The 25,562-nt window shown below is 40.2% G+C and overlaps 1 protein-coding gene across 1 annotated transcript in view; it reads right to left on the reverse strand.

Annotated features, from left to right (window-relative positions):
• Positions 1-25,562, reverse strand: part of lsamp (limbic system associated membrane protein) — a 200,735-nt gene that overhangs the window by 30,886 nt on the left and 144,287 nt on the right. Inside the window, exon 4 of the mRNA XM_061073695.1 lies at positions 6,449-6,574. Coding sequence (XP_060929678.1) covers positions 6,449-6,574 — 126 coding nt within the window. The remainder of the gene's footprint in view (positions 1-6,448; positions 6,575-25,562) is intronic.

Genomic DNA, 25,562 nt, shown 5'->3' on the forward strand with positions numbered 1-25,562 from the left:
AGCAACACTTACTCTGCAAATGAATTACACTGACGAAGAGAATCCCGTTAAAAGCCATTAACGCTCATTGATTTATAAACGCTATCATCTCATCTGAGACAGGCAGCTGAGGGAGAGGACTTTTAGACTCAGACGAAACTGTAAATAACAGGAAGTCCACTAAATCAAATGTTGTTAAATCCTGACTAAAGCAAAACACATCAGACATCCACTTTTTCCAAACGGAGTTCTTGTAAGTTATGGGCTTTTGAATTAAATGAACGTCAACTTCAAATCCTAATTGCAAAAGTGAAAGTACGATTTCCCAAAAGAATATAATAATAACTAGTATAACACTTTGCTTGCTATGTGGTCATTTAAGCCAAACAACAAATATAATGCTTAAGGTGAATTGTTCCTGTTCCACTTTAATAAGCACCTTGTTTGCTTGTTCTCACTGTTACTCACAATGTTCTCCTGCATCATTGTCATCTTAGATCGTGCTCTGAAGGTTATTGTGTAGTACTTCTCATCTTATGTGATGGCTTACTGCAGACTTGGCACAACAGGTCCAAAACTCTGTGTCCGCTGATGTATTATGAGACCTCAGGAAAATTCATTCAATCCAGTCCCACAATTCCTTAATTACAAATGTGGCTCAGAGAGGTGCAAGCAATAACCTGCCTGACCTTGTGTCTCTTTTTGATGTAAAGTGAATATATATGTAAGTATGTATACTGTGCATATCCTCAGCACCGAGCATTCTTTTTGGTCGTCTTTCAATCTATCAAGCATGCAGATTTGTCATCAAGATGCCTAACATGTCTGTTATAATCTCATTAGCTGGGTGATTACTGAGCGACAAAGGCAACAACAACAGAGATAAGATTGTGTTGTGCTGAGAAAGAACAGTTTTCAGTTTGGATGGCCCCATAGAGGCAGATGACAAGCATAATCAATGAGGATTAACCTAAGAAGCTCTGTTATTAACTGTCTCATAAACAATTCCTAAGTTGGAATACCAAGTTTTGACAGTCTGCCAAAAACGTTTGACCCCAGCATGAGAGGCCTCATCTGGTGTGTTTCATGGTTTTACACCTGAGCCCCAGAGAAAAAATATTTTTCCAACAAAACTTTCGGGGTTGTTATAGTGAGTTTGACTTAATGGCTTGTTCTTTACACTCTCCTTGAGTATGTACTACATTTTGAGTTATGCAATGTTTGAAAACCTAATAAAGCCACGGCATCATCCATTGGGTCTAATTAACTTGGTAGATTCTGTCAGATTTATGTACAGTACATACACTTTGCTATGTAAATTTAAATACTGGCGTATATAGAGCTTTTCTAGTCCAAACCAACCACACAAAGGGCTAAACTCATTAACACACCCAGTCATACACTTCTAATTGCACTTTATCACAAATCCTGTTCAAATACTGTGCCATTAATTCTCTTATCTTGACTGCAACTATTTTAAGATGCATATCTTCTGTTTTGAGTATTTTTAGTTTCACACCAAACGCAAAGCAAGTCTTCACGTCAAGAGCAATGCAAGCAAACAAGACACACAAATACTTGACCGTTCTCCTCTGGAAAAAGTGAAGAGGAGGACTATTGGCTTCAGTAATTCGGTTTCTGCGTTGCACCTGATGGGGAAAAGCCAGAGCAGCCACCATTGTCATGTGTATGTCCACAAGACCATCCTGAGGAGCACAGAGCTTCTCCAGGACCTGCTTCTGGATGACTGCTGTTTCCAAATATACCTTAAGCTAACCAGTGGCTGGTTTGCTGACCTGTTACCTGGGGTCACTGCCCTAAACCTGAGTCCAGTGAGTTTAAATCTCAAAGCTGATTGGATTTTGCGACATGGCGACACAAGAATCTTTGGCTCAAGTCAAAAATAATTATACGTGGATTTCAAGTCGGTGAAACGAGTGAAAATCGCTTATGTTTGCATATTCGCATCCCTCTTGTATGTAATCTCATCTCAAAGCATGAGGGAATTTGGCGTTCATTGTCTTGCTCAAGGACACTTAAGACATCCAGGGATTGAACTACTGATTAGTGGACAATTACCTCCGTAGCTTGCCGCCTAATATCTCAGAAGGGACACAACCTTTTGTTTTGTGGCCATGCTTACACTGATGTCACCAAGTTGTCATGCACATGCAGGTGATCTTAACTTTGACAAGGGCTGCAACTAAAGCCTAAAGCTAAAATTAAATTTAGTTCATCTCTGGATTCGATTAATGAAATGTCAGAAAATTCACATTGTAATTTCCCAAAGCTTAAAGAGAAATCCTCATGTGCCACGTCTTTTCAGTCAGGCAGCAAAGAACTTTACCCTTATCCTTTCAAATATTTCTGATGTTTCACTAATGCATTTATCAATGAATCAATGGTACTTTAGATCCAACCAACTGAATATTGACAGGGTAAAAACCATTGAACACCATATTGCCATTAGGACATATTTACTTTATTTTGCTTCGTATAACTCTTCTGCTGCCTCTGACTTAAAAGTGAATGCTCTTAAAAGCAGATGGAGTGGGCACTTTAGGAAAAGATGCTTCCTTTGAGCAAGAGTTGAATACTTTGTTTGCAAGCTATATACTGTTTGCTCACGGCTGTAGCTGCTGGAGCTGCTGGAGCTTTTCGAAAATAGGAAAATGTCACCATGTCTTTATTCTTCAAACAGAGATGCACAGTTTGTTCTTTTTGTCAAGGGCATGCAAATTGGTTTCCATTAAATTATTTCTCATCGAGCACGAGCCTTACGGTTCAGAAGAAAGATAGTCAATTGAAAAGAAAAGCCGAAGAAAAACAGTAAGAGTATCATCTGTTTTTCAGACCAACATGTCAGGATGCCTGTCATTAATCTGATGCACTGTTGTCTCTGTGACTTGGGAAGGAGACACTGTGTCCTCAATCTAAAGACCATTTTCTGTTGAAAGTGTCTGGAATGAGTTCCTGACTCATGTGAGGGGATTAACTAAATGAGACTTTGTAGATTCCCTCTGTTTGATATTTGGTTGTTGGTTGGAATTAGATTTAAATTGAGGACGGGTGTAAATTATGCATGTTGTGGTCAGGGTGCAAGTCTGAGAGAACAATGTGGTCACTGGAGGGCTTCATAAGGACAGAGGCGCAGGCCCTGTGGCTAGATGGGGAGTTTATCTTTTCTCTATCTTGTGTGTGAGTGCCATTGGATTTTCACTCATCCGTGCACACCGACATGGGCACCAAGTCATCAGTCAGAATTTGCATATGCATGTGGCTCTGCAAGGATGAGCTCCACTCAGATTTTGGCACTCAAAGTCTTGACTCGAGTCGGGGTGCAGTCGCAAATTCAGATGGAGAGTTACCTGCATTGATTTAAGACTTGGATTGAACTTGTTAATAATAAACGGCAAATAAGTCTGTTAAATTTTTGTTAGGCAATGTGAATATATTTGCCTTATTCCTTTTTCCACAACCCTGCCCTTAGTGAACAAAACAACAGGCTGAGTTCAGTGCAATTACCTGTAAGTTGCTCTGACTTTATGACACTGATGTTCTGCATGTTTTTTTATTTTTCACATTTAAGTGGCAAATGGAGCCCTGACGCTCATTTGAGAAACTCAATGAGGCAGGTTAGGTTGGATAATTGATCAATGGTGTGGGCTGTTTATTTGGTTTTGTGTTAATACTGGTTGTAGGTGTCTTTCTGAAACTGAAAAGGTGACCTGCGCTAATTAAGATGCAGCAATTCAGGGCCGACATAGACTCAGTCCACAGAATACTGAAGCCTTGCAACTGCTGCTCACCTGTTATCACGATTGTTTCAAACTTTTACCTCGATTACGGTGCATGAACGATTATTTAACGTTAAATATTGATTTTAATGCATTTTCAGTTAATTGCTCGGCCCGAGGTGACTCAGCTTGACTCAGCACACAGGATCCATTGTCATTCTCAGGTTATTTATTCAATGTAAATTGATACTGAAATTATTGCATGTCCAAATCGCACCAAATTTAACACTGCACTGCCTTAGGCCCTTTATAATATAAAGGTGTGGAGCCAAATGGTTGAATGGTAATCTGAGCCTAAGACAGACAGTTTTCTGGAATAAGTAGATACATACTCATCAGTCACTGTATTTTGGATCTGTTCATTTATGAGATGCATGGTTCTGGTAACCAGTAAGACCCAATTTATTGTTGTTTTATGAAACCAATGAAGAATATACTTTGATTAAACGTAAATTGTAAGGTTCTACAGCTGCTGCAAATGATGAACTTTTTCATTCCAAAGATCTCATATGTCTGTCTTCTTGTTCTCTGCTGGAGACCTGCACGTCTTTAATTAGAGTTACATACTGATTCACAATAGTGGTTCCTTTAGACCTGTTATAACTGTAAGATACAGTTTTCAGTGAAATGTTTGGAAGTACCCGTATTATTAGTTTGAACTGTAATGGAGACTTGAGCTTGATACCCATGCCGTAGAATTGGGACTTGGCATTGACATTAGTGTCTTGTGAACATCTGTGGTCCCCAGCAAACAGTCAAGAGCCTTGCTATAGCTGTGAGAGGCGGTGCTTTCCCGGCAGGCGAAGGCGTGAAGCAGTGAGACCACAGGCTGCCAGACATCATTATCTCTCTCAGCAGTCCCCCACACGCTCTCGAACTGGGCTAGACTTATGGATTCTGGGGCGAAAGACACCCGCATAACAACAACAAAAATAACAGCAGTGCCAGTGTTTGCAAGTAGTGTGGGACCCCCATCGCAGGAACCACATGTGTCCGTGTGCACTTACAGGATCCAATTCTGCCAGGATGCTGACAGGATTTTCCTCTTGCTATACTCTTTCTGCTTCAATGTTCATGGTCTTTTAGTAAAGAAGAGAGACTTGACCAAGGTGCTCTGCCCACTACTCCCCCAACAAGACATATAAAAAGTTGAATAATGAAAAGAAAAGCGACCGTATGGAAGGCACCTTATAGAACTTGCAGCGTGTACATAGTGAGGCAGAGTCTTTTGTAGCAATTGGATATTGCTTTTTCCTTCCCTCCACATCTCCATTTATTTTCTTGGAATAAAAGCTGTTTATAGCTTTACCTACAATAACTTTGTGAACCATCTGAACCTGGAGGAGTTTAGACAGGAAGACAATTATTTTAACAGGGATCTTTAAGATCCATATGGCTCGTAGGATGTGGCTCAACAAATCTCTCTCCTTTAATAAAAACAGACAAAGGAGGCAAATACGCCCACAAAAGTTGTTCAGCTTCCAGGTGCAAAGGCAGACGTATTTGATGAAACATGTCTGGATTGTGACAAAACAAAGCAGTAATTGATATAGACACACAAACAGAATTGCTTTCAACCTGCACACAGCTGTCATCAAACTGAGCTGCTGTCAACTTGAGCATCTCCATTCATCGGACTACAAGCTTTTCAGCGGTCGTGGACATTTATTTATTTTTCTCCGCAAATGGATTAAATCCCAAAGCAACAGCACATGTGTGGAGAGATGTACCAATGTTCACACTTCTGTGGCATGTATAGGCATCAACACAGCTTATACATATGTAGTAGTATCAGAACCTCTCCCTGTCATGGGACTCAAAGAACATCAGAATTTGTCATCATGGAGAGTGCTGCTGCTTTGGAGAAGCTCCCTCACTGTGATGATCTGAATCTAAAATGAGCTGAGATCTTGACGCGTTCTCACACCTGAAAGTCCGAACCAAGGTCCAAGTCTTTTAGATTCGTATGTTCTGTCGCCATTACCTACGTCATCACCTGTACTTGACACTGATGTAGACGGTTTGTAAATGGGCTTGCGTCTGATGTCTGCGTCCTTTGGCAGGTAATAGTCATTCAGTTTGAATAGAAACAATTAATTAACCGGTTAATTTTGTTTGTCATATCTCAAATTGCTGTAATATCATTTTGGTAGTACTAACAGCATCTCCAGTGTCAGTCTTAATATCCAACACTGTTTAATGTGGGCAAAATGAGTGCAGATAATCCTGTAAGCCTCTGCAACTCCATTTCTGGAGAGACCACTAATGCCTCCACTTCTCCTCCTCCTCCTCAACTTCCTGTAACTGGTTCGAATTACCCACACACACCACACATAAACTGAACATTTTAATTTGGACAGAGACCACCTATTTTAGTTGGAATAAATGTTGGTCTGTTGGTCCAGACTGTGGTCTGAGGCACCTTTCGACCAGGAGAGGTAGGTGTGAAAGCCTTCTTATTTCTAGCGTGTGTGTGATGTGATGAACAAACAAATAAAATAAGTTTAATGTCTTCATATTCGTTTACATCTCTAACCTTTACATTAACACTGCATTAAAACATATGTTCTAAAGGAGATCTGGCATTTAGACAATGAAAGAATCTGGCACACCGTTGGCTGCACGTCTAGACGGACATATACGGTAATGAGCCCTGATTGGCTGATTCTTACCTGAAGGGTTGAGCAGCCGCCAGTTGATTGCAGGGTCTGGTCTTCCACTGGCCAAACAACTGAGTGTCACATTACTGCCCTCATTCACGATAATGTCCTCTGATACTTTGTAGATGTTGGCAGGAACTGGAGACACAAGAGAGAAGACATCCAGGTTAATAAGGTTGTGAAGAGAGAATGAAGAGTGAACCTTACTTCATACAGGCTTAGATGAGAGGTCTCAACCTTTAGAAGTTTACGACTGACATTTTTGCTCTTTTATAAAACTTGAAACATGCTTTGTTCACCTTCTCTAAACGAAAGTTTGCTCTGAAAGCCCTGTGTGTTTACCATGCCAGCTGCTTTACTCCTATTGAATCCTTCACTGTAACTATTGGCTCTAAAGAGAGGTTAAATGAAACACAAGCTGACCTTGAATCTCTCTGTTGAAAGGAAGAGTTTCGAGAAGCTTTAGAAAACCTTCTTCCCACTGCCGTATCCCAGAGAGGTACTTAGAGTAAACTTTCTCAACCTAAGATCCAAATAAGCAATTTAATCTCCTGCCTCGGGACCTGAGCTCATGAAAACTGATTGCTGCTCTTGTCATATGGGGACCCTCCAGACGCTTGGCACTGATTCAGTGCAGACGAAAGTAGGCTTTTAATACACAACTGAAAATTTAAAGGTGAAATGAAGAATATATGTATGTGTCTGTGTGAGTAAAACAAAGATGCTCAAAGTAACACGGAGATATTCCTCCAACTGCTCTCACCCCAACACAAACAAACAAGAACCTAGAGGGGGAGGGAGAGAGACACCTTATCTCTCATATATATATATATAAATAATTCTTCAGATGAATTGAGAAGGTACAGACTGCGCTAAAAGTGAGTCAGCAGCTACGATGCAATCAGTCATGAGCGACGTAGAGGGTATACATCATTGTTTTCACAAACTGTGGGTGAAGGGGTTGGGATAAGGTATCGTGTTTGCAGATATGCAGAAGTACAAATAATGATCAAGGAGTCTGGAATATGATGAATGCTGGGACATGCATAATGCGGGCGAGTGAAGAAAGGTAACTGTTTTTCTTTTCGCTCAACCTCTGATGTGTGGATTTACTATTCTAATTTCAGAAAGGAATGCATGTGTGTGTATCTAGGTATGTGTCAGGTCATCATACGTCATATGGGCACAACACAAATAGGACAAGGTCATACTGCTTCAAGTAACTCTGTCATTCCCAGCACAACACCTTTGTTCCATCTTGTGTATAAGAATGACCCAAAACTTCTATATAAAGACCCTTATTCCGCTGCTCAAAAGCCCCATTGACATCTGGCTCTTGTCTGCAGTGGGAAAAGATACAAACTGCATTCATTCTTGTATCAAATGACCCTGCTTCAACCCGGAAACATGCCACAGGTGAACTAATTTATTCCTCTTCTTCTGTATTTCAGTAACTTTTAAGCTGATGATGCATTTTCTCTGCTTGACAATATGTCTCACACTGATCTTTTTTCTAGTTGCCGTCGCAGCTCAATGGTTGAACACGATAATATAAAAACTATGGCTTCTCACCAGCAGAGTTGATGTCTGGGAGGTGAGTTTACCAGCTGTTTGCAGAAGTAATACTTATTTTATCCGCTGTTCACCATCCTGCCATCCTGTACCAGAACCTAGACCGTGACAGGGTCTTCAGTGCCACCTACAGAACTCCTTAGAGCCCACCTGTTCACAAGCCGGTTCATTGGACTAATATAGTTTTCTTAATGCTCAGGTAGCATTTCTTTTATTATTTTGTGTTTCTTGCATTTTTACATTTTCATGAATTCATAAAGTGGCCTTGGATACATTTAAAGGCACTAAATAAAACCATATGATTCCATTTTTCACAGTTATTCTTGCAGGCTAAGCAGATGGAGCCTCAACAATCTTCAGTAGTTGGATTCTTTGACCAGCAATCACATTTAAGAACAAATTCATTGTTAACATGATTTTTTTAAATTTAAAATTAATGTAATTTACATATAATCCTTCTGATAATTATTATTCTCCTTACAAATTGAATATTTATTTGTTTTCATATCACTCAAGAAATATACAAATATTGTATTTTTTTTATTTAGTAATGACGTGTGAGGCTGATACTGTGGACTTGGATGATGTCTGTTAGCCTGAGGTCCCGCTGCTTCACGCCTTTGCCTGTCAGGAAAGCGCTGCCTCGCACATGTAAAATTAACTTTTGATCTGCTCCACTTCTGTGTTTATTGCTTGTTATTATTCACCTTATGCAGCCATGGGTCTATGATCCACTCCTTGCCCTCCTAATCTACTTGTACATCAAGCGGCCACAAAGGTGAGACACACCTTGGCCTTTTCTGTTTCTGCGGGGTTGTTATCCTGAACCAACTGAGTGAGTCATAATGAGCTTAAAGCCAAAGGAAGAGTTGTACAAAATTAACATAGCTTTTAACAGATTTGTAGTTCATGTTCTGCCATTTAATGAGTCCATTATGTTCTATATAGACAATTTTTCACAAATCTAAGATCAAGAGTACAAGAAATGTGTTCACTGTTTATTCAATTAACACTTATGACCTGTTGTTACCGTTTAATTTTTAAGTGTCAGTATTTTATTAATTTCTTCGCTTTGATTTATTGAAACACCACCACAGGATATCTTTGCCATTATTCCTCCTTTAAAGGGTTAGGGTTCATAAGGTTAAAGTATATTTATTCATGTATAAGCTCTTAATAGTAAAAACATTGCGAGATTCTTTGACAGTACATTATGCTTTCAACTCTATAAAGGGGACTGATTTTACACAGACATAATGTCCAACATCAATGCACAATTTCTGACTCAGTAATGTAGACATTGAAGTCATTCCTTTTTTTACTGTTAGCTCTATAGCTTTGAGCAAGGCCACACATCATTGAAAATATTTCTCAAACTGCTCCTTATTAAAAACACGGTTAAAAAAGCTTAGAAAATAAAGGTTTTCAACAAATTGTCAATTTTATTGTTCGTATTATCAGGTAGCGACTAGTTTTATTTTTTTAGATTACTTACAGGGGCCAAATACATTTCCACCCCCCCCTCCAATAGCCACGCCCCTTGATCCCCCTTGCCCCCTGCTGAAAAGTCTACAATTCATTGGTCAATAATTTGACTGATTAATCTCCATAGATATCATACATACATACAACATTATCAACCACTATCATTATATGTAAACTAGCATTTACAAAACTTCTCACGTTTTAGTTGCTAGAAGAATTGCAAGAAACCATTGTACAAATTACCATTTAATAAAATGCATATAATAGAACAGTCATCTTTTCAGAATAATAATAACAAAAAGATCTGTCATGCTAATCCTCATAGGGTAGAAACATTGAATATCTATTCTGTATTCCACTGACATCATTTATCAAAACACTGTTAAGATCTTTTTCATCACTTCACATTCATAAATTAATAATTTCAATTTTCTAATCTTTGTTTGACCTCAACACATCCATCCATTAAAGTCCCCCCCCCCCCAACAATTTCTTATTTGAGAACAAACATAGTCGAGAGGATTCCATTAACCTGTAAAGGTCAAACGAAGACTTGAAAAGATCTTTGATGGACTGAAGCTGACACTGCTCTGCCTTCATATTTCTTAATCATCAGCTGGAGTTTTAATGGCGGAAAAACACGTTCGTGCCAAAATGTCAATTTCTGCAACATAATTATTGCATCAGATTTATGGGTCAGCGGTAATAAACCCTAATTGCCAAGACTGAAACAACCTGGCTACTTATTAGCTTCACCTTTATTTTGCTGTCTAAATGATTTACGGATAGAGAACAGGGTTGGGAAGTACACCATTAAAGCTTATGGGTTACCTGCTTCAAAGTGTCAACAGCAACCCAATCAGTTTGCAAAAAAGCTGGTGTGAAAAGTAAAAGACTCTGCAAGCTTTCAAAAACAGTTGTAAACGTGTCCATAAACAAGGCACTTAAACCAAAAGAGCTCCATTAAAGTTACTCGCTGGCCCTACAATAAATAATACACACTAGTCATACTGCTGTAGTGGGTGGTATCCATGCCAGATACCACAGAGTGCACCAAGGCTTCTTCTGGGTTCACAGATTTCCATTTTGTTGGAGACTCTTCTTTCTTTCTTTAGTTTTCTTTAGTTTTCAAAAGAAATCACTTGGGCATTTTGTTGGCCTATAATGAAAGTACGGAAGAATGGAAAGCTGCAAGCACGATTGTGTAAACTTCATTGTGTGGTAACCTATATACATATACGTATAAATATGAACCCACACGTATAAATATACTATTTAAATCCAACAGGACTGGCTTTGTTGAATTGAAAGGGAGCTGTCCCATCCACCATGTTTTCCAAGAAACAATATTTCTCTCTTTCAGATTGCTTCTCCAGCAAAGTTATTATTGAAGCTTTGTCTCTGTGCGACATCCCTATCAGCCTCCACCAAAACGAACATCTCTCTCTTTTTCCCTGTCATACATACACACACACACACACACACACACACACACACACACACACACACACACACACACACACACACACACACACACACACACACACACACAGAGCATCCCCGAGTAACGCATCTCTCTAATATCAACTGACAAGACAGTCACAATCGTGCCACATAGCATCTTAAGTGAAGTCATACTGAGTTGTTGTCATAAGACCGAACCGAAATGAAGATGCATTTTGCAGATATGGGGAGATGGAGCGAGGGGGGCGGAGGGGCGGAGGCACTCGATTGAGGTGACAAAGAATCCAATTGGATTTTTTATCCCCTCCCCACCTTAAAAAACAACCAAAGCAGGGTTGGTGGAAGTTGATTGGCTTAGCAGGATGTGCGACGGGAGAATTAATCGTCGGACGCATAGATAAAAATGGATCGGCGAGGGAAAAACGAGCGCTCATTCTCTGATAACCCTGTCACCTCTATAAATGGGATGAGGAAGGATGGGGATGAGAAGTGGAAAAAGGAGACAAGATGAACAAAGGAAGACAATCGTAAGGGAAAGAAGTGTGGATGACATTTCAGCTCTATACGGCAATATAGTGCCTGGTGTCCAGCTGTCAGCGGTGAAGTGGGAGGAGGGAGAAGAAAGGAGTGAATTGTAATCACATAGGTCAACCTTCAAGGAACATTGTTGGAAAGGGCAGCTATTTGAGAGGCACTTTACTTTTGCAACGGCAGGATGGATGAATTCCACAGAGATAGACTGCACTCTGCTAATGTTTTCCTTATGGCTGCATTTGTGTGAAATATAGAATTGACACCAGCATGGCCTAAAAACTTCACATTTAATCTTGTGTTATGTACAGTACAGATACACTGACGCACATTGGAAAATGCTTATTTACTCTGTTGTTATTTTTATTTTTGGCACCTGCTCCATGAATCTTCAAGTATCATAAGCCGCGGTTTTCTTAACAGGCTCCACCGCCGCCACCCTCCACACGAATAAATAAAAATAATAATAATGATCTCCTATTTGGTTTTGTTTCCCAATTCCTCAAAAATAATACATCTCCGCTGAAATCGTTATAAATACACCGACCTTGCTTTGAACTGTAATTTCAAACTTCAAAGAAAGAAAGAAAGGAAAGACAGTGAAAAAACTGAGACAGAGAGAGGGAGAGAGGCAGAGGAAGTAAGAGTTATTAGGGGAAAATGTGTTTGTTGGTTTTTGCAGAAAGAGATAGAGGGAGAGAGACAGGCACTTCCTTAGTCTGATGTGTTATTTACTGTGCGGGGGTGAAATGCAATTGCTAAATGTGTAGTCTTGCATGATTAACGACACACTCAGCTTTCATTACTGGCTATATTTATATGCACCTGTTAGTGTAACTATTGCAAAATACTCAATCAAGATAACAAGGAGGTTTCCGGTGCAAGACCCGGTTCCGTTGGCTTCTTTCTGTGAGGAGTGTGCATGTTCTCTCCATGTCTGTTTGGGTTTTCTCTGGGCGCTCCTGCTTTCTCCCACAGTCCAAAGACATAGATCTTAGAGGAACTGGAGACTCTAAGGCCCAATCCCATTTCACCCCTTGTCCCTACCACTTAGCCCATACATGTCAAACTCAAGGCCCAAATTGTATCCGGGCCGCAATAAAATATCATATGTCTATCTAAAGTGGCGGGTAAATGGGACACACACTTTTTTTTGTGAAAGAAAAGCTCCATAGACCGAGCCACGGTGCACAATGCCCGGCTAGAAGCACAAAGATGGAGTGAGTGCTCCTCTCCACTCTACTCACTCGCCCAGTATTTTACGATATTAAATTATTTTTCCAGCGTTCTAGAGATCTCAGTGTCTGCCCATTCAAGTTCATCGTGTCTGTTAGGCTTATCTCTCTCTCTTTTTCCTTCCGTCTTTCTCTCTTCATCTTGCTCTGGACAAAGATCCAGGCTGCACGGGGGGCACTAGCTGCTCAATGCCCGGCTAGATGCACACGGAGCAAGCGCCCCCTTCTCACCCACACGCTTTTCTCCGTGATGAGGATGAACGACATCCCACACAAACATCTGGCACTGGCACATGTACATAAGAGAAGGATGCAGCCTATCTAAATATGTTTTCTTTTTGAATGTTATCCAACATCCTGTCTATCCTGTTAAATAAATGTTGACCCTGTTTGGCCATCCAAGTAGTCCCAGTTTATAATTTTGGCCCTATCTGCGATTGAGTTTGACATTGTATTGGTTTCCCAATACATGTTGGGACAGAGGGGCAGGGCTTAGGCATAGGGCTTTGTACCCCTCCAAAAGGCCATTTTTCCAACACTCACTTCGAACCAGGGAGTACCCAGAATGCCTTGCAAATCACTGGCAAGCTGGGAGACCCACAAATTTAGTATTTTCTCGACTAATAAGGATTTAAAAATTAAGATAATGGTTTTAATATCTTAGTTTAATATCACTTCAATGTATTATGGTCACTTTTTTCACAACAACCTCAAAACATTAGCATGTTATTGTTAGCAGGCTAGCAATCTTTTTTTGGCATGATAGTCCTGTATTTTCACATAATTTCATTTTGCACCCCCCTTATGCGCATCTGAAAATAGGGCTTTTCCACATGTAAGGACTAACCATTATAGATGCAAGTAGTCCACCAGTGTTTTCATCTGTTATCGCTTAAGAAGTCCTTTTTTATTGTGTGTAATGGCTGTAGAGATTTATTCATTTAGGTAAAAGGGTTTCATGAACTTCAAAAACAACTTTGGATGACAAATAATCAACTAGTATTTTCAGCCAAGTAAGTTATCTTGCAAAACTATGGAATCATCATTTCCTGACAGTATTCTGCAATTAATATGTCTGTTTGTGTTATGAAAATAGCCAGGCCAATATATATGGAAATTTCATCCATATCTGGACAATATTGCACTTGATTTCCATTGCCAGTGTTCAGTATCAACGCAGGCTGGACACAAACAATCAGATGACTGGAGCAGTGGATGAAGGAGCAGCAGGTCTAAGATCCATGCAGGTGATGGATTGTACCCCCATGGACGACCCCTCCCACCCTGGGCAGACACTTTTAAAGCCTCTTCCCTCTGGCTGCAGGCTGCCGGCCATCAGGATCCAAACCTCATGCAACAAAAACCTTTTTTTCCCGACTGCTGCTGGACTCATCAACAAGGCCTGGGACCCAAACACTGGACTGAATTAATGTCCCTATGTGGCCGTGACACCTGAACTTTCCGTTGCCAATAACGCTGATATGGTGTATACTTCAAATTGCAAACATCTTATCGCTCATATTGCACAACCCTTTTCTTTGGTTACAACATATTGAACATACGTTTTCTAGAGCTCATAATATTTTTGTGTTATATTATATATATATATATTTTTTTATATTCTTACGTTCATGCTTGGACATAATTCCTTGTATGTGTGAACCAACTTGGCAAAAAAGCGCAGATTCAGATTTTGATACAATTCAAGTTTGTGTGAAGTTATTTCAAGGTTTTTTTTTTTAATCATTAAGTTGTTGGTTCAATGGATAAGGGCAGAGGATGGTGCACATTTTGCATATGGGTTATACAATATGGGTTATAAATAAATATTGATTGATTGATTTAGGTGTGCAAACTTTTGATGGAACCCTGTTGTGGACCAAGAATCTAGCAGAAATCTCATGAAGAGAGGGCTTCAGTCTGTTTTCAATCGCTGCCTCTGGTGCTGCTTATTTGACTAAAACCAACAGACCAATTTTAGGATTCCCAGTAAGGCAAAAAAAATCAAATGGACTGTATTCATACAGAACTTTCCGCTCCAAGCGCTTTACAGTACAAGTCACACTCATCCATTCACATACACACACAATCATACAGTGCATCTATAGCACCAGGACACTCGAAACACCAGAGAACACGAAGAGCAAACTGACCTGCTGTCAGTCAACAGAATGTGATTTTCCATGCCGGTCCTGATGATGCACTGAGGATGCAGGAAATGCAACGAAATTGCATTTCCTGCATCATCAGTGCATCATGAGTTTCTTGTCACTACATGAACCCTCATCTCTACTCCTCTTGGTTAATGTGTCCACGTGATGCGGGCCACAACTAAAACTTAGGGGCCCAGTTTAAAAACTTTTATCTTTGGATTGGACTACATGAACCAAACTAGAACTGTTCACGCGACCAGTGAAAGAAAGCAAAAACAATTATTAAAATGATATATATGGGATTATATCAGTTTATATATTTGTGCTGCCAGTATGATTATTTGTCTTTATTGCATACATTTTAATGTGTGGTAAATTCCTCCTACTTGCCATCTGCTAATGTACCTAAATTCTCATTAGGATAAACATAGGTCTATATGGTAAACAGTGTTCTCATTAATGTATAGTAGGGCAACTTGTTGTTGTCGCTTATGCTTACATGTGACAATATGGTGAATCCCATTTACTCGACATATGCTCATGCACTAAAATCACAGGGGAGAGCTAACACATGGAAACATCATCATCAAAAATTAATAAATGCATCGTTGCTGCTTGGTGAATGAGAGACTGCCGCTATGTCCAACACACAAAGAGACTGCCAGAGAAGCTTCCAGTTTAACAGAAAAAGTATTTCAAGATCAGGAAATAATCTTGTCAAGAGCCCTACACCTCAAATCAAAACCTTTTAACACGCATGCAACACATTTCCCCACTACTCTCCCTCTATGCAATGCACCCCTTCAGTTTTCCATTTCTTAGAATCCCAGGTGGTCTTTTCTCTAATGTATCAAAAATACGCCAGCGTTCCTGCTTGGTCAGTTGCAGGCGTATTGAGCATGAAATTAGCCTTTGCACAGAAGCAGGAAAGGCAGCAGGTAACATCAGAATGCAGCCTTGCCCACCTGGACTCTGTCAGATTGCTTTATATTCAAGCTAAACTGTTCATTACAATTCAAGGATTACGACGCCAAACTCAATTCCGCTCTTTGGGACACAGACAGGAAACATAAACAACAAAAACAGCTCTGGGCTTTGACTGTTAAATTCATTCTGTTACTTTGTCCCATCACAGTGTGTTGGTTAAAACAACAACATATCTGTGAGTTTATGGACACAAAACAAGAGGCAGAGTCAAAATAAAACATTTTGATATATTTTACAAGCATAGCACAGGCACCGTTACGGTTTTATATGAGCATTAAAGTAATGCTCCCCCATGAATCATCCATACTGTCTGTGTACACTATTTAACATGTTTTTCCATTTTTCCCCTTTGGCTCATTTGGCTCAGTTTTACATTTAACCCCCACTGGCTCTCAATGCGACATTTATAGGAGTGACGTGGCAGCAAGTGTAGAGGAGGCGTGCGATTATGCTCCGCTAATTTGGAACCATAAGAAGATAATCAGGAGATAGCACTCGCAGCTCTTTAGCTTTAAGTGCTGAGAAGCGTTGCTGCCAATTACCTGCTTTCTATAAAACAAGGTCAGCCCAAAACTGCCCCTCCAGACGTCGCAGCGATAACTGCATCTTTTTGGCAACCAGGGTGACTGTGAGGCGGAATAGTGTTGCCTTCAAAAAGCCCCTGCAGTGCTATAATGCTGCTGCTGCTGCTTGTAACTGGTATGTACGTCAGTGATCGGCAGTGATCGTCAACGGGCCGCACATGGGACACATCTGGCCTGCCGAGGCCTCCACTCTGCAGAATGTGAGGAGGAAGGAAATGTAATCTAGTAGTTGCTCCTTCATTCTTCAGTGTTTCCCACACATTGAATTTCGACAGCATTGATCACCACGTATGGATTTCTCTGTTGTACTATTGTCAAGTGGTATATTTTCATTGTACACCTTCCTCTGGCAAGTAAATTGATTCGCTCAGACCCTATTTGCCACCCCCGTTTTGAATAGTTCCTCCTCTCTGTGTACTTTCAAAACATCATCATGCGTGGGAGGAATGGCTGTTGTTGGCTTTTCCGTACAGAGACAAGTCATACAACTGGTCGATGCTAATTTGTCGCCTCGGAGGTTAAATGTTTTTACCCACAGTCTAGATGAAAAAAATATTTTCAGACTCAAAAGGGCTCACCCTGAAGAGGTGCAGCCTGGACCGTGGGTAATCAGAAAACAAGTACTTTAAATGGTAAAAACGCAGGAAAGCTGACTAGTGCCACCATTAGTTATCTGATTCATTTGTTTTGCACATTTCCAGGCTTGAACCGGTGCTGCTGTGGCAGCTGAAGAGGCAACAGAGGGTCAGAGAGGGACAGCTGTAGCTAATGAAGAGTGAGGGATGTGGGAGAGAGGGAGAGGGGGAGATGCAACAGGTGAGACTGAAAGCAATCACAGACTGACAGTCAACACAGAAATAAAGCTGTATATATATACTGCTCATGTATTATCTGTACAAAATGACTTGAACTTCAATATATTTGCAGTGTAACAGATTCTAAACAGTATTATTTAATAACTAGAAGACTTAGTACAGAATTCTGACATGGCTGATTGTCTACTGACAAATTTGACTGGATCTTCCCTCTTGTTTCAATCTGCTCAAAAACATAGTGGTTTCTTCCTTGCACCGAGTTTCAGTCAGACAAACAGCAATGAAAACTGAGCCTCTTTGGAAAATGTAATTGACTCTATAAGGCCTCACACTTTATTGAGGTGTCTGTTTAAGAAAGAAAAACATCTTCATGCAAGACTTGGGACAATCACATTCTACCTACCAAGACACTGGGTGACAGCCTCAAATATTGTATAACTGAATTATTGTTAAAGGAATGTAGTCCGTACTTCAGTTTCTAAAATAATGAATACAAACCATCACTGCTCCATTATTTTGATGTGGATTTTTAAGTATTGAATTGACCTTATGGATTTCTGTTCACAACAATTTAGCAAATATTCTAGTATGAAAGTGAAAATAACAAACATTAATAAGCAAAATATGTTGACAAACAAATAATTGAATACATGTTTGTACAATATAATATTACAACTAATATCTTTTAACAAATACATATTTTAAGTCCACTTTGAAAAGCCTGCTCAGATGAACTCGGTCGTTGGACGAATGCAGTTGATGAAACCGTGAACCTTGACCACACAAGGCAATCGTTTTTTCCAGAAACGGAGCGATCAACAGTCATAGAATTGCGACCATTCAAGGGCTGAAAGAAACTCGCACACAAACATCTCCAATAAATCTGCTGCAAAAAATTGGACCCTTACAGATAATGTGGTTTACTGAAAGACTTGAAGGAGAGGGGGAAGGAAAAGGCCAGAGGGAAGAGGAGCTACGAACGGGAAGAAAAGAGCAAAATGTAATCTGTGCCACATCTCCAAATGTCTGCAATGTGCTTGTGTTGATAAAGAATATCTCTTTAGATTAACACTAAGCCTAGTGGCTCAGCCGTTGGTTGTACTCTTACTTCAAAATCGAACACAAACAGTTGTATGCATGTGCACAATACAGTCATAAATACACATTTAGTTTTCTGTAGCTTAGACCGTATATATCCCCATACTGCGTCACTCTGTTTATAGCCACCACTGATCCCTTCAGTTATTCATATTGGCTTTGTTAAATGATGTATCCGTAGAACACAACTGCTGTGCACACATTTTGCCTGCAGCCAAACTCACACATGCATGTTTTTACATCTATCATAGATAGGATTGCATTCCCTAGCAACTTAACCATCAAATCTAAGGCCCAATCCCATTTCACCCCTTGGCCCTACACCTGCCCCTTGTTTTCAAGGGTTATCGTGCTCCTTGAAACAGACTCACAAGGGGAAGTGGTAGAAATCTTCCTCTACGAATTTGGACGGCACTTCAAAAAGCTATTACATCATCAGTAGTCGTCGCGAAAATCCCGACCAGCATCAGTAGTCGTCGATTAAATAAAAGCAAGAAAAAGTTTTGCCAGGGAGGTCATTGTAATAACATTGTTGAGATTTTAAATAAACCAATGCTATTGTTTGCAGTTACTAAAGTGACAAACCTATAATATCTGAATGACATCTGTGCTAATGCAGGTGAATCAGTGACATTTCAAATTGCAAAGCTTGGATGATCGGCAAAATTTCATGTATGAATCAAAAGCACACAGCATCAGGCTGCGAACAGTGGTCTGTAGGCGACCCTGCCAGGATGCTTTGTTATTAGAGGAGCAGTTTAGTTCAGTAACATGACTTCTATTAACTGGTTAAGTCAACTCTCTGAAGAATTAAAAGGAAAGAGAATGCAAAAGTCTGATTGGTGGGCTGACTCTGCAGCTGCAGGAGAAGAAGCTCAAGTGGCTTGGCAATGCCCCTTCCCCTCCCATCCCGGCTCACGCACTCTTTGCGGTTGTGAACGCAGAAGAGGAGAAGAGAAGGCAGATGAAAGAGAAGTGATGACAGAGTATAAGACACCAACAACTTTCCCCGCTGTCCCCAAAAAAACAATATGCTGGCGAAACTTTCAAAGGAAATACCGGATATTTGACAATGGTCTGCTGGAGGCACTGATGGAAGCGAAAGCAGAGGTATTCTCTGTGTTTTTGTGAAGGAGACATTTCTCCATTTGAGACCAGATACATTTCTATTACTTGGACGCACCAAGGTGATTAATTAACGAGATGTGTTTTCAATTTGTGCTGAGAGGTGTTTGTCTAATAAGGGCCCGCAAGGGTGGCAACTTGTGAATCACCTAAATATCTAATTGGTGTCTGCATGGACAGAGGGAAAACAAGAGGTGTAAAGCAGAAATGTTGCAGCTTTTTGCTAACAAGCTGGCACAGGCAGCCAGGGAGGGTCGACGATGAGAAAATGCTACAGATAGTGTTTTTCTCCCCCATAAAACGAACTAATGGCAGCTCTTGCCCTTATGAAAAATGTCTATGTTTATATATTCAATATAAGCTGTAATTCTTATCTTGGCCTAACCGAGGTACCTCTGTAAATCCTCTGCCTCCTCAAGAGCAATGGCTTTGTACTTTAAGTCTGGCATTCACAAAGAGCGGAGGGCTTGCCAAAAGGCTAAGCAGGTTTTGCATTCAGGCCATCAGATGATTTAGAGGCATATGATATCATACAGCTCATGATAATGAGAAAAAACAAAGATGGTTAGACAAGCTAAATCCAAGGTTATAGAATATTTGTTGCAATGGCTGCCTCTCCCTCTCCAGGTACCATCTCTCCTACTGTTTAATACAACTTCATGCCCTTTGCTCCCCCACTTCCAAATACCATCCCTCATTATGTCACTTTGTCCAGACAAGGCTTATTGGAGATTGGAAGTCCCCCAACAAAACCCAATATAAGTACACAGCTCAGTTTAGACGCCTTCTATGCCCCATGACTTCCCATTTTCCTCCCAGTGTGAAACCACCGTCACCTCCTATTTCTTTCTCCAGAGCTATTTCAAGTCTCAGCTGGTTCAGCAGAAACTTAACTTCTGATGAAGAGTCAAAGGTGCTGTGCAAATCAGTCTTTTGCTTCTCCTGTTTCTTTTGTTGCTGTTTCAGTTAGAAAAACTGCATAGTAATAATATATACAGTGGGGTTTAAAAAATCTCTTGGACCTGAGTATGTATTTATTCTTGAATTTACAAATTTATACACACTAATAATTGATCCTCGTGATAGCAATAAAAAACATTACTTGAGGGCTTAAAATTGTACAAATCAGCTTCACATTCACCAATTATTTTTCAAAATAAAAAGTTTTAAATCTATATGAGCTGTGGTGGTTTAACTTAACAAGTGAATATTCAAGAGATGATCTTTTAACATAAAAACTGTCCATGTACACTGATTTAGATTTGTCTCGTTGCTACAGACGAGTTAACCTATACAGTATCTTATTGATTATGTAAAATCAAAGTGAAACAAAAAGTTCAGAGCAGCAACGTACTTTCTCATTATTCACTCCAGCATTAAAAGGGATCAAATAACAGCTTGACTTGTGGCATTCAGATTGTCCTTCAGCATAATTCTGATCCTCAGAGGCTCTAAAGTTTAGAGCCTCTGAGGATCAAACGATTTAGAGTCTAAACGATGTTAGGTGGAGGTCGAACCAGCAATCAGCACCCACAAATCAATAGTACCTGATCTGCACCCCCCGTTCGTTACGATTCACTAGATTAAAACACACCCTATAATAAGGAGAGTTACTGTGTATATCCGTGTGGGTTCAATGATACATAAGTGCGTTATGTTCACAATTCAGATCCCTCCCCAGAGCAGATCTCTCCCCAGTGAGCATCTATTAACTTTTAACCTGAAAGTGGGTCCAAGAGGTTCCCCATTTATTTCAGCCTGCAGCCTCACTGGCAGACTCTCAGCAGTGTCAGGCCAATGACAAAGGGTCAATGGGATCAATGTGCAAGAGACAGCGGACAGAGGACAACAACAGCAATCTGTTTATCAGGGAATACAAGTGTAAATACACATGTGTACTTTGTAAGTTGCATAAAATAGGGAGCAGCAGATTCAAAACATATTCAAGTGAAAGTGAATTGATAGATTTGCAGTCATAATAATGGCTTTGACACAAAACCTGTCTTTTGAAGCCTGGCACTGTAACACAAATAGTCTGATGGGTGTAATGGGTTCTATTCACAATCTAACAACGAAATATTGTAATGGAGTAGTGGGATTTATGATTTATAGCGGCACATCAAAAAACCTCTACAATTGACACTGCACTCCCCAGGATCATGTTCAGCAACGCACCTCTCAAGATCGAACTACTGTACTGAAAATAAAGTCTGTTTGCTGGTGTATAACCCAGAATAAAATATGTTTTTTTCCCCAAGACATGTGTTTTCACTGTTTCAGATTCATAAACAAAAATTTACTTGGTTTTAAATAGATTATTGATAGTTTTGGGGCTATATAACAGTTTGTAAAAGGACTTTCTTCTAAAACTCAGCAGCTGGTAAAATCAACACAACTTGCTAAATTCCAACATCTCATCTGTTTTTCTTGTAATTGGCATCAAATTGAGTTTATTTTGTGTCACTGAAATTATCTAGTTTTTTTTCATATCAGTATAATTAAGTTTTATTGAATCTACTTTTACCACTTGTTAGCTAACTAATTTCCACATAAAAAAAACCGGATAAGAACCCACAAGTCCATTTTATGGATCTACATTTGGCTGTCTGTGATGTGATTCGTCAATAACCAGCTTAAAGCACTCCTCCCTCCTGATCCACACAACACAGGGAGCACGGTTTAGTGCCTGAGTGAGCACTTCACTACAGTGTGTTCACAACACCAACCAGGCCAAACAAAAGCTGTCACAGGGAAGTTCTTCTCTTTCCTCTGTAAGGCTGAGCGCTGTCTGCAAAGTGCTTAAATAGTGATTTAAATAATCATTTTAATATTAAAATACCACATATTCTGTTTCTAGCTTTTCAAAAGTTATGATTTGCTGATGTTTTATAATCCATGAATAGCCTTACTGGTTTTGCAAATTCAAACAGGCCACCATTGGATATTTTTTCAAACTTGCACTTAAATAATGGATCAAAGTTCTATATTGGCTCTAATTTTACAAACCTGCTTCTGCAAAGCTCAGGATGTTATATAATAATATATCTTGCAAACTGACCCCTATTTACATGGGACGTGCTTGATGGCTGATCCTCAGGTTTTTGGTTATGAAAGGGTGAACGGCTGTGTAATAGGCCCTCACAAAACAACCAAGGCATGGCAGTTAATTAGACTTGAGAAGAAACATGCTGTTTAGATGTATAATTTTTTTTACCTTTTATTCAGATTTCAGGGTTTTTTCGAGAAAAAAACCAATTGGGAAAACCAATGGTAAAGACAGAGTTTACACAGCTTGTAGAGTGTGACATTAACTCGAAAATGTGAGAGCAAAGTGCCACCATTATTTTGGTGTAAATTGGTAGATCTGTCGACTCTCAACTGGCTTGTTTATTCTCATTGTGATAAGAACTGTGAGCAGCTGTAAAACACACCTGACAACCCTAGCTGGAGACCCCCCCCCCCCACACACACACACACACACAGAGAGCATCTGACTGAGCTTACAGCGGCTCTGCTGATGCTGTTCTGCTGGCTGATAGAAAGGGTGTCTTCACCATCCCACTTTCTGTCCTCTAGTCTCTGTGGTTGGCACGGTGCATTCCATTTTTACTGGGAAGTCAGAAAAGTTCCTGCCAGCACGTTTCAAATGGAAAGGCCCCTGAAGTCAAAATGTGTGACTCGTAAAGATGCGACATCCTCACCAACTCCACTCTCAAAATCCAAGATGGCTGCTCGACACAAGAGTGGTCAAAGCTGTATTCAGATGTTGATTAGCGGCTCAGTCTTATTTATGTCTAGTTAAATAATTTGAACACACTGTACTGCTGCACTGTCCATCTTCTATCTGTCCATGTTTCTACAATGTTTGTATCAGATAAATAATGGTAACTAGAACTAATTCCACAAACGTCTGTCTGTTTGCAAAGCTCATATCTTGAGAACCGTTCATCTAATCAGCTTCACCCAGTGCAGTATTTGGTGTGATTTGGACACACGATACCTTCAATTTTAATCAAATTTGAATAAATAAGCGATCAGCGCTCCATAGCAGGCCAGAGGCGGGCAATGTAACTTCAGTCTGTAGACTTTTATATCACCATATCATCAACTCACATGTGAACCCTAACCTCACAGAAGAACTTCCTGCTGGGCAATTTGTCTAAACAGTAAAGCACAAAGTTTGTATGGTTGCTGCCGTCCTTTATATGGAGCTTAACTGCAGAGCTCTTATTTTGAAAGGTTGTGAATGAGGGTCGCCGTGATGTGCTGCCAGTGCCTTTAATGATAGTAGATTGTATAACTGTTGAGGAGGACTCACTAATGATAAGGAATACTACTGAAGTAGCTCTGTTGCATTACCACAGGACAAGAGAACATCCCATTTCAACCAGACACGGCACTGGTTGCTAACAATGGCTAAATCTAAACTTCCCCCATCCTGTGAAATAAACTAAATTTCTAACTCAAACTGGATCCCAGTCTGTGAGTGACAGTCCCACCTCTGACTTATGGCTTCCGAGGTCAATGGAATGCAGCATAGTTTTCGTTACCTTTCAACTTCCTCTTTGCGCTTTGTATAGGGATGACCTCCATATCTCTAAGCCTCTTACTCCGTCCCATCCTGCCTTGCACTTCCTGTATTCTCTTTGTCTCCTGCCATTCTGTCTCCTTGACTCTTACCTCATTGCTGACACCACCATTTTGTCTCCTTTCTTCTCATTCTTCCTTCCCTAGTTTCCGTTTCTGTGCTTTGCCTTGAGCTGCAATCTAATGAGCGAGTGGCTGGTGTTGGGAGACTGTTTCCTTGTTCCAAGGACCGATATGTTATTTACCACAGTGGCCATTGCAGCAGCTGACCATTGCTCTCAAAGACCACACCTCAAGGAAAAATATTTTCCATAAAATCCATGCATCAAAGTGCCGGGAAGAGGGACACACTTGACAATACTCAGCAACTCTGGCTATGAGATGCCTATGCAGTAGAGAGCGACATATTGTAATGAAGAGTCATAAATATTTTACCTCTAACAAGTGATAAGCAATTTTTTTCTCATTAGTGGGGTGTATTTTTAGTTTCTCCGAGGGCCTCCATTCTGATTACAGTGCACGCCTGTGCCTCTAAAGAGAAGGTGTGGAATAGGTTTAAACAAAGCAATACCAAGACTGTAGTCACTTCATGGAAAGTTACTAGACTGGTGTTACACTTTTGCTCATTTAATACAATTCAATTTCTGACAAGAATTCAGGGGCGGCTGTGGCTGAGGGGTAGAGTGGTCGTCCTCCAACCTGAAGGTCGGCGGTTCGATCCCCAGTCTGAACCATCTGCATGCCGAAGTGTCCTTGGGCAAGATGCTGAACCCTCAATAGCCCCCCATAGAATAACAAAGTGCTGCAAGTAGATGCACTGTATGAATGTGTGTGTGACTGGGTGAATGTGAAACTGTACTGTAAAGCGCTTTGAGTGGTCTTCATCAGACTAGAAAAGCGCTATATAAATACAAATCCATTTACCATTTACATCACTTCGCACTAACTGTTAAATCAAATACTGGCCCAGCATTTGTTTTAAAGCAGCGATCCATCAAAGAGACATTCAAAAAGACATTTGCTCATCAAGACAAGTGTTTAGCACGTCCCTCCCACACACAAGACTTAGTATGTAAAGCATTGCATAAGCGCTGGCTGCAATATGGTCCAACCAAATAGCATGCCAGACATCTGGCAGGGCAGTGGGCACTGGCAGAAGTAGCAGCCAAGTAATTTCACTAGGAGATAGCGAGGATGTGCATAAGTATGTAATGCATGAAAAGCACATGGCACATGTCAGGCAATTTGTTTTTGAAAAATGAAATACACAATGACTTCAAAATGATATCTTGCACGTCTCTTTAGACTTACATGATCATATGACTTTCATCAAAGACTAAATGGCCAAGCAATTGCTAAAACTGAAAACAAACAAGACAGGTCCTTATTACAGCTTCCCAAATTCATCAATCTTTTGGTTCACTTTCTCCGGCCGTTCAGACAAGTCTCAGAGACCTTGGTGCTTTATTTGACAAAGCAGTTCAAAATTA

Source organism: Limanda limanda, chromosome 6 (genome assembly GCF_963576545.1).
Source record: "Limanda limanda chromosome 6, fLimLim1.1, whole genome shotgun sequence".
Taxonomy (NCBI): domain Eukaryota; kingdom Metazoa; phylum Chordata; class Actinopteri; order Pleuronectiformes; family Pleuronectidae; genus Limanda; species Limanda limanda.